Here is a 16,937-nt window from a genome sequence, read left to right as displayed (position 1 = left end):
TAAGTCATTGGGAATGTAACATCACTCCTTGTAAGGCGTGCAAAACATCTGGCTTTAAAACAAAGCCCTGGATGCAGTTAACTGGTTCTTGGGCTTCTCCATTGCCAGGATAAGTGGGAGGCTGGATTTCCATGAGGAAGCTGCCCAAAAAAGCAAAACCAAGGTCGGTTTGCAGCTTGCCAGGTTCCAGGAACAGCAGTGCACGTGTACACGAGCCCTTGTCACATACTCCCAAAGTACCTCTCATCACCATCTCCCTGTGCTGACCTCTGTCAGGGCATCCTGGCAGAACAACCTGCAAGATCCAGGCAAGCACAGCCAAATGTATTGAAGATGCAGAGCCTGTTTTCATATATTATAGGAAATCACTTGTCTGAAGCTGCTTCTTTCATGTTATATTTTCATTTCAGCTGGTGTCATTTACATTTTATAGCTTCACAGTTGAATAAATTTAGTTAAAAAAATATTAACAGGTCTTGCTTCTATTTCTACTTACCCTCCAGAAAGATGTTAGGGAGCTGCAGCCAAAAAAGCCTGTACATGAATCTCAAAGACAGATCTGATTTATAAGGTTGATTCCATCTCAACAGGAAACGAAACCCAGGCACTCAGTAACTCTAAATGTAGAGCCAGGTTCTGAACACCCAGATCCAGAGTCTTTAGTTCCAGTTTTACCTCTCCAAACAGGCTGGATGGAAACCCTGTGTTCAGGAAATGTTGGATAGTTTGCGTTCCTCTCCTCTTACACCAATTCCCAGAGCTGTCTCCCAGGATCTCAACTCGCAGTTTTGGATGCTATGCACTACACTAAATATTACAGCTTTCTCTTCCAAGACAATTAAGGTTTATGATTGCCTTGCTGATCAGGAACAGCAGGAGACACCTCTACTGACAAAATCAACCTTTCAACCATAATTATTCATACAATTACACTGCCAAATGAGGCCCAAATAAACAGGGTTCTTCTGCGGTAGGTGCTATCAAGTCAGAGGGAAGTGTGGGCTTCTCTGTCATCCCAACCATGCAAAAATACCCATTTTCTTTCTTTCAAAACATGCACACACAGTTCCTGCAGGAACAGAGGGAGGGGCTTTCGCAGTGACTTTAAAAAAAAGAGAGTAAGAATGATTAATAACAGCTTGAGAAGAAATGAAAGCGAGACTAGGGATGGATCCCTATCCCACAGTACCTTACTAATGGAGTTTGGAGTCTGTGGTATCTCATCCTTCAGTGCTGACGGGCTGTTTCCTTCCACGTCTTTTCCTGCAACAAATAAATGTGATTCAGAAACAGAGAAATTCTGCACAAAACCACGTCTACTTATGGCTTTAGAAGGGCTACTGCTGACAGCAAGCAAGAGAAGCTGTCATGAGCAGGAGCAAGCACACCAGGATCACAGAGAGGGATCTTGCAGAGCTTGAAATAGCCTGCATCCACATGCTTGGGCTAGGCAACAAGTACTGCTTAAAAGTTAGGTCTCAAAACACTGTGGTAAACTAACATGATGGTTGCAAAGTCCAGCATATGAAAGCTGGAAGAAAAACAGAAATAAGTTTGCTTATGCATCCTTAATCAGCTCCCTTCTGTGTCTGCACTATGATGCAGTCTTTAATTACGTTACCACAGCCTGTTCTTTTCTTACATACCCCATGCCTCATCAATGCAAATAATAAACGGAATTCAGTTAATAAGCAGCTATTCAATACATTATCCTCCTTGGTCAGTATCTGGCAACTATACATAGATGTACTTGACAGCATGCTTTGTTTGACAAATAATAACCATGATCATAAAACGTTACAGAAGACAGAACAGCATCTAGACATAATTAGTGAAACAAAATTAAAGAAACCTGCAGAAGGTCAATGTCTTCTGACCAAGTTATTTGTTAAAATAAGAAACATTTTCAATTAACAAGCAGTATTTAAGAACACTATGACATTTTCCAATCATTGTAGAGATATATTTCCACTCCCCAAGTATACTAAATTTGCAGTACGTTATACCCATTATATACTAGTACGAGTGTGTGTAGTCCTAGTCCATGCGATAAAATGGCATGATAAATTCTGTTCTTTTTGCCAACTGTAATCATGTCCTTACAGTAAAAGAAGGCATGGAGCTTCTATTAAAAAAAGCCAAAAAATAGCATCTGATGAGACTAGCTTTTTAGTGCCAAGACAGTCATTGTTATCCAATTGCAATGTAGTTTTCTTCCCAAAATTGTTAGCAATAAGAGGTTCAGAATACTGGACGCAGTAAAGAACCACCAAGACAGGGAAATATAATCCATTTGTAGCACACTGCAAACATGGGAACTGTTAAAAATATTTTTAAACATTGTGTGGGCCAGTCTTGGAAACACCACCAAATCCAAAACCAGTAAGGGAAAATCCCGATTCTCCTGCAGTCAGCAGAAGTTGTCACAGATGTGTCAGAAGCCATAATGTCTCCTGGAGTTTTCAGAGCAGCCGTTTAAGAAGCCAAGACAAGTCAGCCACAGAAGCTTACTGAAGAATAAATATCCTCATGGCCATCTTCTGCACTTCCATCACGGGACTTGTGAGAGAACAAGCATGTCCCATTATAACCACAACTGCAACTGTACTACAGGGTTTCACTGGTAAAGAGACAGGACAAGAACTGTGCCCTTTTTATGGGCATTAACAGGCAGTTTGGTGTATTCGACTCTTAAATTTAAAGAAAAGGCTTTGTGGGACAACTGTTTCTAGAAGGTGTTCAACTTTTCACATGGTGTCTAAGGGTGGATGGGGGTTTCAGAGGTGTTTCTCACCCTGTGGCACAGTCCTGCGCTGTGCCACATGCATGCAGTTGCGCTGACGCAGAAAGCAAACTCTTCCAAGCCTGGGAGAAGAGGGACAGCATGTGCATTGCTCACGTGGGGAACTGAAGCAGAGGAAGGACCTACGCGGTCACATAGGAAGGCGGTGCAACAACAGGGAGCCTATATCTTAACGTAGTTTCTTAACTGTCGCTCCTCCCCTTGAAACACTGAGCCCTAGATAACATTCTCAGAAACCTAATGTTCACAGGCAAGAGAAAATCTGAACTGGCCAGATATTTGCCAGTCGCCTTGTGCTACCATAACAAGTGGGGTGGCCATATGCGCTGCTGTGCATGGATTAGGACCTGTATCTTCGTACTTTTTCTTTCTCTGATGGCGCTTCCCTCTCTGTAGCCCCCACTCTCCCCGACAGAGACAGAGGAGGTTGGAACAAGCTCACAAAACCATGTAGCTGTTGCACTTGTTTCCCATGAAGAGTTTTTTTCTGTGCATGTATGGGAAAGTAATATATGGCCTAAAAGTTCAAGTGAAGTTAATGGGAATCAGCTGCTGCCTGTTCTGAGGGAACGGCGGCTATTAGCATAACAGAATCCACATCCATTCTTTATTATGTCCCATTTCTTAAAGAAAGCTTAAGTCCAAGCTGGTATCCATACAAAAAGCCTGGATGTGAGAGATTCCTGCCTTCTCTCAGTAATACAGTCAAAAGGGTTTGCACTTGAACAACGAGATTTTCAGTGCTCCTAAGGTTCTGGACCATCCTGCTTACAGGGTATTATGAAAAATGGGAGCACGCAACTGTTCACTCTCACCGTATCATTTACAAGAATTCATAAGATATGTTTATGAAGCAGCGTATACTGGTTTCTTACGCCAAACATGCTAAGCCTATTAGCACTTGTGAGGGAAATGCTGTTTTTTTGGAGTAGAGCTATCTTTGCTGTCTGTCTCACGTAGTCTTGCTTGCAGCCATGCGGAGGGTGAGCGCCAGCCCTTGTCTGGAAAGCAAACTTCATTGAAACCATGTGCAAGTTTCTTAAACACCCGCACACAAAGCTAAGTGCACAGAAACCCCAAAAGCGAGAGTCTCACCCAGAGCAAAACAGACATAACTGCCTTGAGAAAATAAATAGGAAACCACATAAAAAGCATAAAAGGAGCTTAATATTAACTGCCTATAGAAGCTGAAGTTCTTATCTCCATGATCAAGAAAACGTAATGCCCACAACCAAAACAGAGTTGCATCTCTCCTGACTTAAAAGTGCCGGCTACTAGCAGGGCATGCAAAGAAAGGTCCTCCACAAAGTAGCCCAAAAGTTTTGCACCAAATAGCGAAAAATATTTCAGAAAGGGAATCAATGGTGCTTAGGGAACCAGCCGTCACCACATCAAGAAACACTCCACCTTTGCAGTTAGAGAGCTGAATTACTGATACCTTCTTTTATCCCATTACTGTCATGCATAGGAAAACCAAGTATTTTCATCCCTTCCAGAAGAGTAGCTATTCTTTTTCTTTGGTTTTCTGCCAGGCATCAATCCTAGAGGTGCATTTGCCTTTCCCCTTTGTAAAGAATGATACAGCAAGCATGACTGATCAATGGCAACATGAAGAAAAATAACTGGGTTATTGAGGAATTAATGATTAGCTCCACCCAGCATGAACTATTATTTTATAGGCTTTCTGATAAAGCATCTGAGTAACTACAAGAGGAAATACAGGCTCTGATGTGTGGCAAACTATTGCGAATAAAATCCGTTACTGCTGCAAATATCAGCCACACAGCTCGATGTGTACACCAGACTTAAATTTAGTTCCATGTATCTATCACAGTGAAATTCGCATATTCATGAAAGTGCATCTCTGAGGATGCAGATAGGCTAATCTAAATTTTTATTTAAAGCCACCGTGCGATCTCACAGCCTAGTCAAAAAGAGAGATTCTCTAGAAGTTCTTTTAGCTACTCTCCCAATAAACTTCCCACCCTCTGAAAGAGAAAAGAGAGATTCTGTCCCCTTATTGCTACATGAAAGAAAGACATGGGCAAGGAACATGAATTCATGTCTTTCTGGTTTGTGAACTTTCTATAAAGAGGAAATGTCTTCCTCAAATGTCTTTTAGTTACCATAATCATTGTATTTTTGTATGCAAGCAAGAGGCAAAAAGTCCAAAGTGTTATTTCAGATAGTGCCCTCTGCATTTCCCATATGTTTCTTTTAAAAAAAATCCTCTTGCAGAACTGAATCTCCATAGTGTATCTTGCCTGAGGTGTAAAGTCTGTCACTCCCTTCTCACTGAACTATTTACTTGCACATCTTCATTGTTGGAGGGCTAATCCTAGGTGTTGGTGCTGTGAGACCATCAGCTCCAGCCACCTCACAACCCACCAAATTTCTGGCAGGAAACCACTGGGCTTTGCTGTCTGCGCTGCCCACAGCACCCACCCAACGCGATCAGCCCAGTGCCCTCATAAGAACAACCTGCTGGGGTCAGGCAGCAAAACACAGAACACTTGAAAAGCCTCAAGAATGGAAAGTTAATGTAAAACAACAGAGAAAAATGGGTGACAGAGAAATATTGGTTGCAGCTTATAGATGTAGACCTATAGCTTATCTATGGTGATAGCAGCATCCTTCAGAGGGAGGGAAGAAGGTGGGGGTAAGCGCACAAGGCTCAGAGGAAAATGAGGCAGAAGCAGCAGCCAAGGAGTGAAAGGAGAGCCTGCCACGGGAAATGGCAACTGAACGTGAAGAATGACAGTTACTTGTTAGGGAAAACATGAGGAAAACAAAGAGACAAAGCAGCTCTGTGGGGACCAGACTGAGAGAGTCGGGGTTGTTCAGCCTGGAGAAGAGAAGGCTCCGGGGAGACCTTATAGTGGCCTTCCAGTACCTGAAGGGGGCCTATAAGAAAGCTGTGGAGGGTCTGTTTGCAAGGGCATGTAGTGATAGGACAAGGGGGAATGGTTTTAAACTAGAGCAGGGCAGGTTTAGATTAGATATTAGGAAGAAGTTCTTTACAATGAGGGTGGTGAAACACTGGAACAGGTTGCCCAGAGAGGTGGTGGAGGCCCCATCCCTGGAGACATTCAAGGCCAGGCTTGATGAGGCTCTGAGCAACCTGATCTAGTTGAAGATGTCCCTGCTTACTGCAGGGGGGCTGGACTAGATGACCTTTAAAGGTCCCTTCCAACCCAACACATTCTATGATATGAAAGGAGTAAAAAAAAGTAAGGATAGACAGAAACCCAGACTCTCTGCAAGAAATCCCCTGACTGAAGCAGTAACATCTGTTTGTTTAAAAGGGATATTCTCTCCTTTACAAACTCTCTGGCCTATGCTCTCTCTTTGCATTACAGAGGGCGACCGCTGTTGCTGATGCCAGTGCTGGAGGTTACTTGGGAGAACTGCACAGCAGAACAAAAGCTCCAGCGTGGCTCGAGGCACTTGTTCTGCTGAGCCCAGCAAAGGCTGTTTGGTCCAACTGACAGCAGGGATGGAAGAGAGACAAGGTGATGGGAGAACGTGAGGAAGCGAAAAACTCTTCCAGCTACCTCCTCCACCGTGAAACCCTCAACTTTCCCTGGTTTCTGAAGGATTACAGCACTGAAATACCTCTATGAGGAAGTCAGTAACTTTTTTAACACTAAAAATGTTGGTAAGAACTGAAGAATGGGCAAATCTTGAGCTATGGCTCTCCATCTCCCCGAAACAAGGGGAAGTGACTAGAGCCTGAAAAATCAGCCTTTCAGCTCCCAAGGATAGCAGAAGTGAAACAGCTATTTACTTACCACACATTTGTACGGACTGTACTTATGGGCAGATAGCTGTTCAGAAGTCCCTACAGGTTTAAAATGTATGAGATTTTAGGTGCCCCAATTCAAGTTGTTTTCAATTTGACTAGAAAAAGGTTGTTGAAGCTTCGCGCAACTTCAGTGACAGCCAGAGTTAGTCAGCACTGCTGAAAATATGGTCCCCGTTGCCTTGAAGCAGACACCCACAAATAGAAATACCTGCGAAATCAGAGGCCCTTGAAACCTTTGCACTTAAAGACAATTAGCTCAGGAAACCCAGACCTGGTTTTGCTCTACACCTGCAAAGCCCAGAGAGTCTGCCAGGTGTTACATATATATGAACACTGAAACCTTTTGACAGACGCTGTGTTCTTTCTCTAGATATCAGTGTTTTAAGAGCTCACGAAGGTGCTGTGGGGTTTGATTATTTAGCACTGACATGGCAGCTGCAAATGACAGCTCTACAAACTTGTGACTGTTCCCTGCAGCACTTGTTTACAGACTGGAACGGAAGTATTGTTTGCAGACTGCAATCAAGGAAAGACTTGAATGTTTACTGTGAGCAACAAATTCTGAAACAATAAAATGAGCTCTATTTCCTTCAAAAAGGGTGCTAGGAAATTCAAAGCAAAAAAGACGTAAGAGAACGCTTAAAGCCAATCTGCCACTCACGGCAACCTGTCAAGATTCCTAGTACTTGTAGTGCTTGTAGATATTTACAGAACGTTAACCACAGAAAGTCTGCTCTTGTAATATTTATCCTGGGCTCTAAATCCGAACAGGGAAACCTGCCATTAAACATCTGCAAATGGGGCCAGTAAATCTTAAACAAGTCCAACACTTAGGGTGAAACACATAAAGCGCCTCAAAGTGGAAGCACCTGAAAATAGTAGTCACTTTTGAAATGTGAGGCCATGCAGTGTTCAAAAGGTTACAAACCCCAACTCTGGTGCCCTCTGTTCTCACTCAACACCACGGCAACGAAAGACAATAGTATCATGAAAGCAGCACTGTCTGGAATCCAGTAATACCTGTGCTGCAATAGCTTCTCTCTCTCTTTCACGTTAACTTGTTTCTCTTTGTTTCCTGGCAGCCTGCTAAAATACCTACTTGCAGTCAAGCACCTGAGCCATGCTACTTTCTGCACTGACGCACCAGAAACCAACCTGGGCTGAGTGGGTAGATGTCATTGTCGGCCCCAAAGAACAGATTGCGTGTCAGCTTGCGAGGATCAACCTTCTGAGGGGTGGACGAGGCCGGACAAAGGGAGAACCTGCGACGAAGAAAGTTCTCCTCCTTCATGGCATGAGCTGTGGGGGTTTTCTGAAAAAGAAAGATAGAAATAACAGTTCATTTCGTGACACAGGAAATCAAAGTTTCACACCCAGATGACTCTGCTGCTTCAAAGACACCTAATCCTATGTAGTGTGCCAGATCTTTTTATAGAACGCTAGAAGGCTATGCAGAAAAAGAAAGTTATATTAGTTTGAAGCTACAATTACTGATTTGCTGACTCTCAGTATTTGCAAACTGCAGGGAAGCAGGACAGTGCTCTTGGTGAATCCAGGCGGTATAACACCCTCCTACCTACAAAGATCTATCTAGGACAATAGCTACTTACTGGGTCTATCCACTGCACAGCAGCTAAAATTCACTTTTTTTTTTTAATGTTTTTTTTCATAAATGTAACTCCATTGGTGTCAGCAGAGTTACACCATCTCTGCAAAAATTAACATTTAATCTGAGCTGTACGGAAGGAGACCAGCTGCACTGGCTGCAGAGAGCAGCCAGCGGAGATAATGCCACTGTCACTCCTGCCCTTATTTCCAATTACAGCACATATAAATAATTTCAGTTTTCTTTAAAATGGCATTTAGATCAGCTTTGCAGTTTGATCAATAAGATAAACTTTGCTGCTCTGTGAGGGTAAAGGATAGCATTTGTCTCCCCAGAAGCCTCCCTGCATCCCCGTACAAGAGCCTGGTGGTACTGTGCTCTTTACCACCACTTGGCTAACACATTAGACTATCCTGGCTAGAATTAAGGGTTTCTTTCATACTCATCCAACAAGCAGTTCTTTCTTACCCATTACAAACAGACATTATGACTGTCTCTTTCCTGAGTTACAAGCTTTGTTCTCTCTCCATGTGCAGCCAGAGGCAGGGTTCTTGCTAGCAGTAGGAAGCATTAACCCAGCCTTTGAGTGGGCATCACAGAGCACGAGGTCCGCTGCTTCTCCAGGGGACAGTTACTGTGGTAAGAAAACCCCTTTAGGATGGTACACGTTTCCTGAAAAGAGCCTCCAAGTTTTCCCATCTCTTTTAGGCTACTGGGAAAGCAAAGGGGAAAAAGTTGCCCAGAGTCACAGTGCAGTTCGGGAGGGCAGGACCAGCATGTATATAAGGTCACCTGTGTGGCACTAGGTGGGAAATGAGCTGATTAAGAGCTAGAACATCCTGCCTTGCCCTTCCCGCTCCCACTGCTACCCCAGTGCTTGCGCTGGCCCAAATGCCCCAATTTAATGGAGAACCCTCAGTGGCCTCTTGGAGTTCAGCCTTCATAGCTGAGACACCACACAGGGGGATGCCACAAACATGTCCCAGTGTGAGAAACTCCCCTCCTGTGTTTTATCTGAGTTCTGTCCCTCTACTCCCCCCCCAATCCCCGTAGAAGGCAGTTCCAATGTTTCAGGTTTTGCATTTTTTTAAATTTATTTGCACAGCAGGCAGCATCAACTTTATAAATTAACGGTGATTTACAAGGCAAGAGAATCTGCTCCTTCTTTCCCGCAAGAGATGGCCTCAGTGCCCAAGAGCTTAATTTGAATTAAACCAGTCTGGACTCCAAGAATGAGCACGGGTTACCACTTTGAGCAGCAGGTCTTTCTGAACCCAGGTCACCATGCTGGGATGGGTGAGCCATCAGATATGAGGGTCTGTAACATCCAAAAAGGGGCTAACGGATGGCAGCTGGGGTTAGCCTGAAAATGGGACTCCCCTAGGCCACACAACTGCAATTTGAAGGGGATGCATGTCCCCTGCTGGGCCCGCATCATCCACAGAGGATGAATTCAGGTCTGTGCAATACTCTGACACAATATTCCCTAAAAGTCCTACATGTTATCATGTCACACCCTCTGTGAAGTGTCTGTAAGGCACTACAGATTCAGCAGCAGCATTTCACCATAACCACTTCACACAACTCTCGATGAAAGGCTTTGCATTTGAACGCCAGGACACCACGCGCTGGACGGGGCTGCCAGGGACTGACCCCTCACACAGCACCTCACATGGGGTTGTGTTTCAGGCCGATGATGTGTGATGACAAGCCAGGTGAAATGAAGTGGCTGCAGCGCTTTCCACTCGCCACTGCCCTGTCTCCTGTCAGTTCAACTGCTCAGCAAAACCACCCTGCAAACATACGTCCAGGCTCAAAAAGTCCCCAGGTTCCCATTGCAGCCAACAGCATCTCTGAAGCAGCAGGTAACTTGGCTACCTAACATTTGGCAATACATATAACCCTTTTTTTTTGCATAGATACTCTCAGTTGCACACAGCTGGATGGGGAGAAGATGCAAAATTAAAGCTAACTTTAAAAAAAAAAGAAAAGAGAGAGAGGACAAAATGCAGCTAGTTACGTGTCTGAAAGCAAAATACTTAAAAATAATCCAGGTCTAAATAGCTGGGCTTGGAATGCTAACACTGAGCTATTTTCTGCCCTTGTTCCCAGAAAGGCCATCTCAACTCTCCGCCTCTGGAACTGCTCGTAAGCGGCTCAGAGGAAAAGCAGATCTGTGAGGTACTCTCCCCGAAAAGTAGCAATCCAGTGAGGCCAAGCAGACGGTGCAGGAAGGCATTCAGAAATCCCAGGTCCATCCAGAGGAAAGCAGGCTGGGGAACAAGTTCCAAAGACAAAACATCCGTCCATCCAGCTCCTACGCCCTGCTCTCATGGTAGAGACTCTTCTTGACGGGGTAACAAGAAGGCTGCATTCGGCATCATTTTGTCTCAGCAGTACCACGAGTCACAACAGTGGAGAATTGCCAGCCAGCTCACACTGATATTGGTGGCAAAACCCCTCCAGACACCAGAGCAAGAGCAGGCTGTATACCAGGTCAGACATCCCAGAACACAATTTCTTTCAAGTGCTGCTATATTTACGAAGCAGAGAGACTGATGCTCTAATGTTTCCCTCCCCTTATTTCACACCATTCAACCATGGGATAATTGACAGAATTATGGTGCTGATGCTCTCTCATTCCCACACTTATTTAAGCCACGCGTTTGATGGCAAGAAATCTGGATACCTGGTTCAACCGGGAAAAGCCACTAGGCGATAACAAAGGAACAGACTTCTCTCAAGTCCATAATTTGCTTTGGCTCTTCTCTTACATATCTTAATACAAACTTGTGTCAGCAGCTCATCGCTTTTTGACCACAAAGATCAATTTGAGTAAGTTCCTCTTAACTGGGTCCTTTTTTGTCAGAAGACCTCCTGCGACCAAAGCTCCCCAAGAAGCAGCAGTGGCGATGTGTCTGTCTGACACACACACACAACTATGCAAAATGCCATGTCACCAACATCCCGGTCTGGTTTTCAAAGATACATCTAACATTGTATTGCTCCAGCCCACGGGCGCAGATCCTTCCTACATTTGACTCTCATCCAGGCTCTTATGCCGTCCACATTTTCACAGGCTTTACTCCAACTAGAAGCAGACAGCAGCAGAGCCTCTTGTTCAGTGTGCTATATTGTGTGCACGCACTTCAACTTGTTTTTCCTTTATTTTGGGTAAAAGAAAAGAATTGTTGGCCTGCAGTTCATTCCCTGAGATTGCACCATTTTAAGATTACCATGACATTTTTTCAGAGAAAGGCTGAGACGGACAGACTCAGCCTACGTGATTTTACCTCATTATGCAGTGCAAAGTGCAGCACAAAATCACAGAAAAAGGACTTTTTTTGTATTTTGGGTTTTTTTTATACATCAGACACTTTTTTCCTTGGTGAGAGAAAATGTAGTTCACACTATTAAAATTGTAAAATACACCTGAAATATTTGGCTTGGTTTCTGAAGGACATCTCTGTGTGTGTCTGCATCTGTATCTATCCTGTTTTACCCTCCCGCCCTCCCAATACGTTTTTTACCATTGGCAAAAATCAAGGAAATCCGACAGGTGTTATAAAACTTGAAAACATTAGCTTCTTAAAAGTTACATGGCTAAAGAAAGGAGGGAAACTGTATCATTGTCCTCTGAATATGAACACATCTATTACCAAGCATAAGTGAATGCAACATAAACGACAAATCCATAAGAAAATGAGGCTTCATTAGGTCACTTGCTCAGAGAGCTACTTGGTGCATCTGTCCATAAGGGTCTGCCTGCCCAAGGTGGCTTCAAATTACATAAAGCTCATGAGAGCTGTAGGGGATGTTGAACAGTAGATGCCAGGGGCAGTTTTCCAAAGGGATGTAAAAGGATGGTGGGAGGTGTGTTCAGTGTTTTTCACAACAGCGTTCTCTAGACACTTAAATAATCCAGCCTCTGCCCAGAATCACCTGTGCAAGACAGGAGGGTGTAAAGGGTTCCAAGCATATAGCCTTGTACTAAATCTACTTTTACACTATTAATGCGTGATTATCTAGAAAACATGTAAAAATTCACTGGTGATGAAGTATCTGATAAGAAATAAGCAAACGTAGAAAATACACCTCTAGACAGGAGTGCTTTTGAGCCTCAAATCTTGCATGGCTGATTTGAGGACAACATTGTTGTTCCAAAACCCAAACCTACTTCTAAATCAGTATTGTGGAGGTTGCTTCAGGATATGGCAGATGCTTCACAGAAACCAGTTCTTCAGGGGGTCAGGGAATAGAGAGAAGGTAAAACTCAAAACTGGGCCAGAATTGAGTTTGGCCAAAAATTGTCATTATGTTACCAAACTACTTCCATAACGCAAGGCAACAAATTTCACTCACTGCTCCTGCGTTTCCTCCAAATCTGGCAGATGAGATGGAGAATTGCCTAAGAAAGACACTATGTCTTGATTTGAAGACATCAACTGATGCAGAATCCATAAGCTCTCTTAGGAAACTAACCTCATTGTGAAAAATCTGCACTTCAGCTCTTGCATGAATTTATCTGGGTGTTAGCTCTTGGTAGATTAAAGCACCCTGAAGTTTGCAGCTCAGGTCATTTCTGGCCTTCTGTTCTGTGCTCTTGATCATAAAAATGAAGGAAAAGTAATACAGAGAGTATTGACAGAGCCACTAAACACGGTATTTTTCAGGATTGCCCCTTTTATGTTGACAGGTCTCTAAGCAGTAATGGGCTATTAAATGCGGGCTGTTCGCTGGAGCTTAAATGGGAATAAATAATTCAGCAGCAAGAAATAAACTTTTTGCTATCCCTGTCTTTGAGACCACTTTATCTTTTTTAAAAATGAAAAATATAGCAGATGAAAAGTCTGTGTCAAACCCCCATGAAACACAGGAAAATGAAAGCCGTGAATTTAACAGGGTGCAATTGCCTAAGGGGACATTCACTCCCAGGTGGCTCCAGGAACAGCCAACGAAAGAGCAATGGGACAAGAATAAAAGTTATTTTATCAGCAAGCCTTGTGGCTGTCTTTAAAGCAAATGGGAACTGCCAGTGCTCTCCTCTTCTGGCACCAGACCCATTTTGGGTGAAGGCAGTGACTAATACATTTACAGATGATCAGTGTTGGTGCAGAGATGCCTTTCGCAAGCTGCTCTGCATTTTGAGCCTTTTGTGCTTTCTGGGAAGATAGTGGCAGCTTTCAGAATCGGGCCCGAGGCTTTTGGGGATGGAATTTTCCTGGATCCATCTTCAGATTTTCTAAGTTCCTGATATATAATTGCTACACAGCTAAACACTGTGCTGACATTATGCTGCCCCTACTCTCTGCAAACTGGTGGTTAGGTTGGTTTGCTTACTCTCATTTCCAGCATTTTAAAATAGATTGGAAATATGCACATCTCTATAAATAGTTAATTAGGGGTTTCATATAGTCAAGATGGCTGTGCTAGCTTGAGGGGGGGGGAGGCGCTCTTAATTTATTCAAGGCTTGTTTCAAACAACGTTTTCTTTTTCTGGTCACTAAGTATTTCCCAGAAATCAAATTAAACCATATTTTATATTCACAGCAGTCATTCACTCCAGAATCTGCATCAATAAGGAAAATTAAAGCTAAAGGTACTGACATTTCCTGATTCGATTAACCCTGAGGAGGTAAAAATTTCATGAATGAAAAGAGAAGGCAAATTGTTAGCAGATACATTTCTAGCAATTACAGTCCTAAGTATTCACAAGGAAAAGCAGCAGCACAGACCCTCAACAAGTGTAAGTTATTCGTTCAGTGGTGCACTGGTGATTTACAGCAGCTGACGAACTACAATCAGTACAGAAAGCCTGTGAAATCTGTTTCTGGAAGCTATTCCTGAAACACTTATTTATAAGATAGGTAATTGGACAGCCAGCCCCCTTCCAACAGTTAAATACAACCTGATACAGTGAAAAGAGACTGTACGGGCAATTTTTTTCTCTACCCAATCCATGGTTTTTGCTTAGGGATTTGGCAAAACACACTTATTACAGCTGACACTGAATGTTTTGGGCTGTCATGCTGTTAGCTGAAGCACTGAAGCTTCACAATAAGTGTCAGCTATTCCCCAGAATTATTGGGGTCAGCTATTTCTCTGTGTTGCTGTCAAGGGGACCTTTCCTCTCCAATGGTGCTCCCCGGCATGTTCCTCCGAGACCATGTGTTGTTCTGCTGGATGCCAAACCAGCCCCAGCAGCTTGATGGAGCTCCCCCCGCTCTTTCAATCCCTCATGTGCTCCAGGTGAATACACTGAAATGCCGGTACTGCAGGAGTGCTCTGATTTTAAGGACTACCACACCCTCTGCTGCTTGCCATATTACTCAGCTTGACAGTCAGTCCAGGGTGGAAAATAAAATAACACAGGTTGCTGAAGACACCCATCTGCAACAAAGGAAACAAGTTACAGAAAGCTAAAGCTACAGACAACTTTAAGATTATATGCAAGAGGAAGGACTTCGCTTCTTCAGGAAGCTCAGGAGTGTGGCTAGCTCACCCCTACAACCTAACTCGAAGCTCACATGCCCTGCAGAGTCCTTAAAGCTGCCTCTCTCGTGCTGTTCTTGTGGAAGATGCCTACCACAGCCAACCTCTAACAATCTACTCTTGCTCCCTCCGAGAACAGAAGAACAACCTCTTTCTATCACCTCCTGCTTCTCTGCCTGCCTTTTCCTGCACCGGGCAGTGAAAATTATGTTGTGATCAGGAGAAAAAACTATTTCCTCCCTTAATTCTCTGTAAGATGTCTTGATTAATGTTTCCTTTGTATACTCCAGAACATTTGCAGCTTTAGGCACACCAGCATTTACACGCATAATCTTCTCACAACTAATCTGTCTCTACAGTAAGCATTATGTACAAAGACCACAAACAGAGCAACTACAGGCAAAACCAGGCACTGAAAGCCCACGCTGAGAAAAAACCATCTCAGATAATTTGTTTTGGGGAGCCCTATTTAATTTGGGACTAAGAAATTTGAAGGTGGGGTCACAAAGGGCAAAATATTTTTATTTGACAAGTAGGAAAATGTCATCTTCAGAATCACCTCCAGTTTGGATAAACATCTCCTGTCAGCAAACACCAGCCCATCACTAAAACCATGTTGTGTTTGGGAAAGGGATCACTGCAACCTTACAGCTTAGAAATGGGTATTGCAGTAAGTATTAAATACACAATCCTCGTCGTTTTTTGTCTTAAAACACTTGCAATTCACTCTGTAAACATTATGCTAGAGATTTCTTCTGACTAAGACTATTGAGTGGGTCATTGAAATGAATGCTTAATGATTTTTACATCCACCTTCTCTGCCCTTTAAACTGTAAATTAATTGTTATGCAGAAGGCTATTAATTTAACAAAGCATATTAAATTTCCCACTAGCACTGAGGGGCTTCTCCTGACTTAGCAATTTCACTGGTCTTTCCCCTTCCTAACTACAGAGAACATATCTCACTTGCTGTAATTACAACCAGTACATCAACATTAATTATTTCCCCAGTAAGGGCAGGTGCGTGCAGAATTGAAAGTTTTACCCACACTACCAGAAGGATGAGAAAGCCCCCAGCACTCAGTGAAAGACAGGAGCGAGCACCCTTCCTGCAAACCTTTCTCTTAGTCCCTCACTTTATTTTCAGTAAACCATACTTTGCATAATCTCCTTTAGGCCCCAGTTTCTGAAGGCATCTCAACTGAATAAAGCTCACGCAAAGGTATTTTCTTGAAGCACCAATCTATGCAGGAAGGTAAGGTGCTTGCTTTGAATCCTCTTCAGCCCTTTAATCCCGTGTTCTAATATAGTCAACTGAACGCAACCAAAAGGTAAATCACAGCTGTTAGGCATACATCAAGCATTTGAATGCTTATCCATCTTACTGAATTTTTATTTGAAGTTTACCATTATTTGTTACTGATATCTCTAGTCTGCATTCTTTTAAGCAGGAAAACAAAGCCAAAATTCAGATTAGCAAGGATTCCCCACCAAAACACAATGTGCAACCAAGCACAGGTGCAACATAAAGGAAGAAACGTGCCATCACAGGTAACAATTGATCTCCTGATACAGTTTCGTAACACACTAGCCAAGAAATTCCAGTAAGGATCCACTTTGAAACAAATTCAGGAACCAGATTTGTGCCTCTAAATTTCTGTTTATCTAGAAATATTTATATACTTCTTTAAATTAAAGTTTTGTAGAGATGACATGAGGACTCACGTGGCTATCACAGCTGCTTCTTGTCAGTGAACTCAAGAGGTTGTTGGAGATATATTCACATCAAAATTAAGTTACAAGAGCAACTCAGGCACACATACATCAATTACCTTTGAGCTAGCTAGCTGGAGCAGGGCTAACAGCATGGCCACAGTAGTAAGGCATGCAAGGCAGGCTACAAATACTATCATCTGAGAAATCAGGCGAGAACCACATGGCCAGATCATTCTGAAATCCGTGCTGATGCCTGCTACTGAGCAAGCTTGTCTTCAGGTAAGCAGAAATAAGCCACCATCACACCTCACTTGCAATACAGATGACCCTTAAATCCCTGCTGCTTGTGCTGGAAGTGTGGGCACAGTTCCTGGCCAGCCTGCGGCAGTTTGGCAGCTCATGCCCGAGCCAAAAGGCAACGCTCCTTTTGACTTCCACGTGTGTGAGGCTCAGGCACAGAGACACAGTATGAGGTTAGGCACTAAAACACAGTGTTAAAAGCTTTGTGCTAGTTA

General features: G+C 43.3%; 1 protein-coding gene across 6 annotated transcripts in view; it reads right to left on the bottom strand.

The window, feature by feature from the left end:
- OSBPL5 (oxysterol binding protein like 5) overlaps positions 1-16,937 on the bottom strand; it is a 140,940-nt gene that overhangs the window by 57,237 nt on the left and 66,766 nt on the right. For all 6 annotated transcript variants that reach the window (XM_054199326.1, XM_054199330.1, XM_054199328.1 and 3 more), the window contains 2 exons: positions 7,764-7,920; positions 1,190-1,263 (listed from right to left, as the gene is read on the bottom strand). In XM_054199326.1, the coding sequence (XP_054055301.1) occupies positions 1,190-1,263; positions 7,764-7,899 (210 nt within the window). In that variant the 5' untranslated portion in view covers positions 7,900-7,920. The remainder of the gene's footprint in view (positions 1-1,189; positions 1,264-7,763; positions 7,921-16,937) is intronic.

Source organism: Rissa tridactyla, chromosome 4, assembly GCF_028500815.1.
Source record: "Rissa tridactyla isolate bRisTri1 chromosome 4, bRisTri1.patW.cur.20221130, whole genome shotgun sequence".
Classification (NCBI taxonomy): Eukaryota; Metazoa; Chordata; class Aves; order Charadriiformes; family Laridae; genus Rissa; species Rissa tridactyla.
The sequence above is the reverse complement of the archived record's forward strand: the minus strand, read 5'-3'. Positions and strand labels throughout refer to the sequence as shown.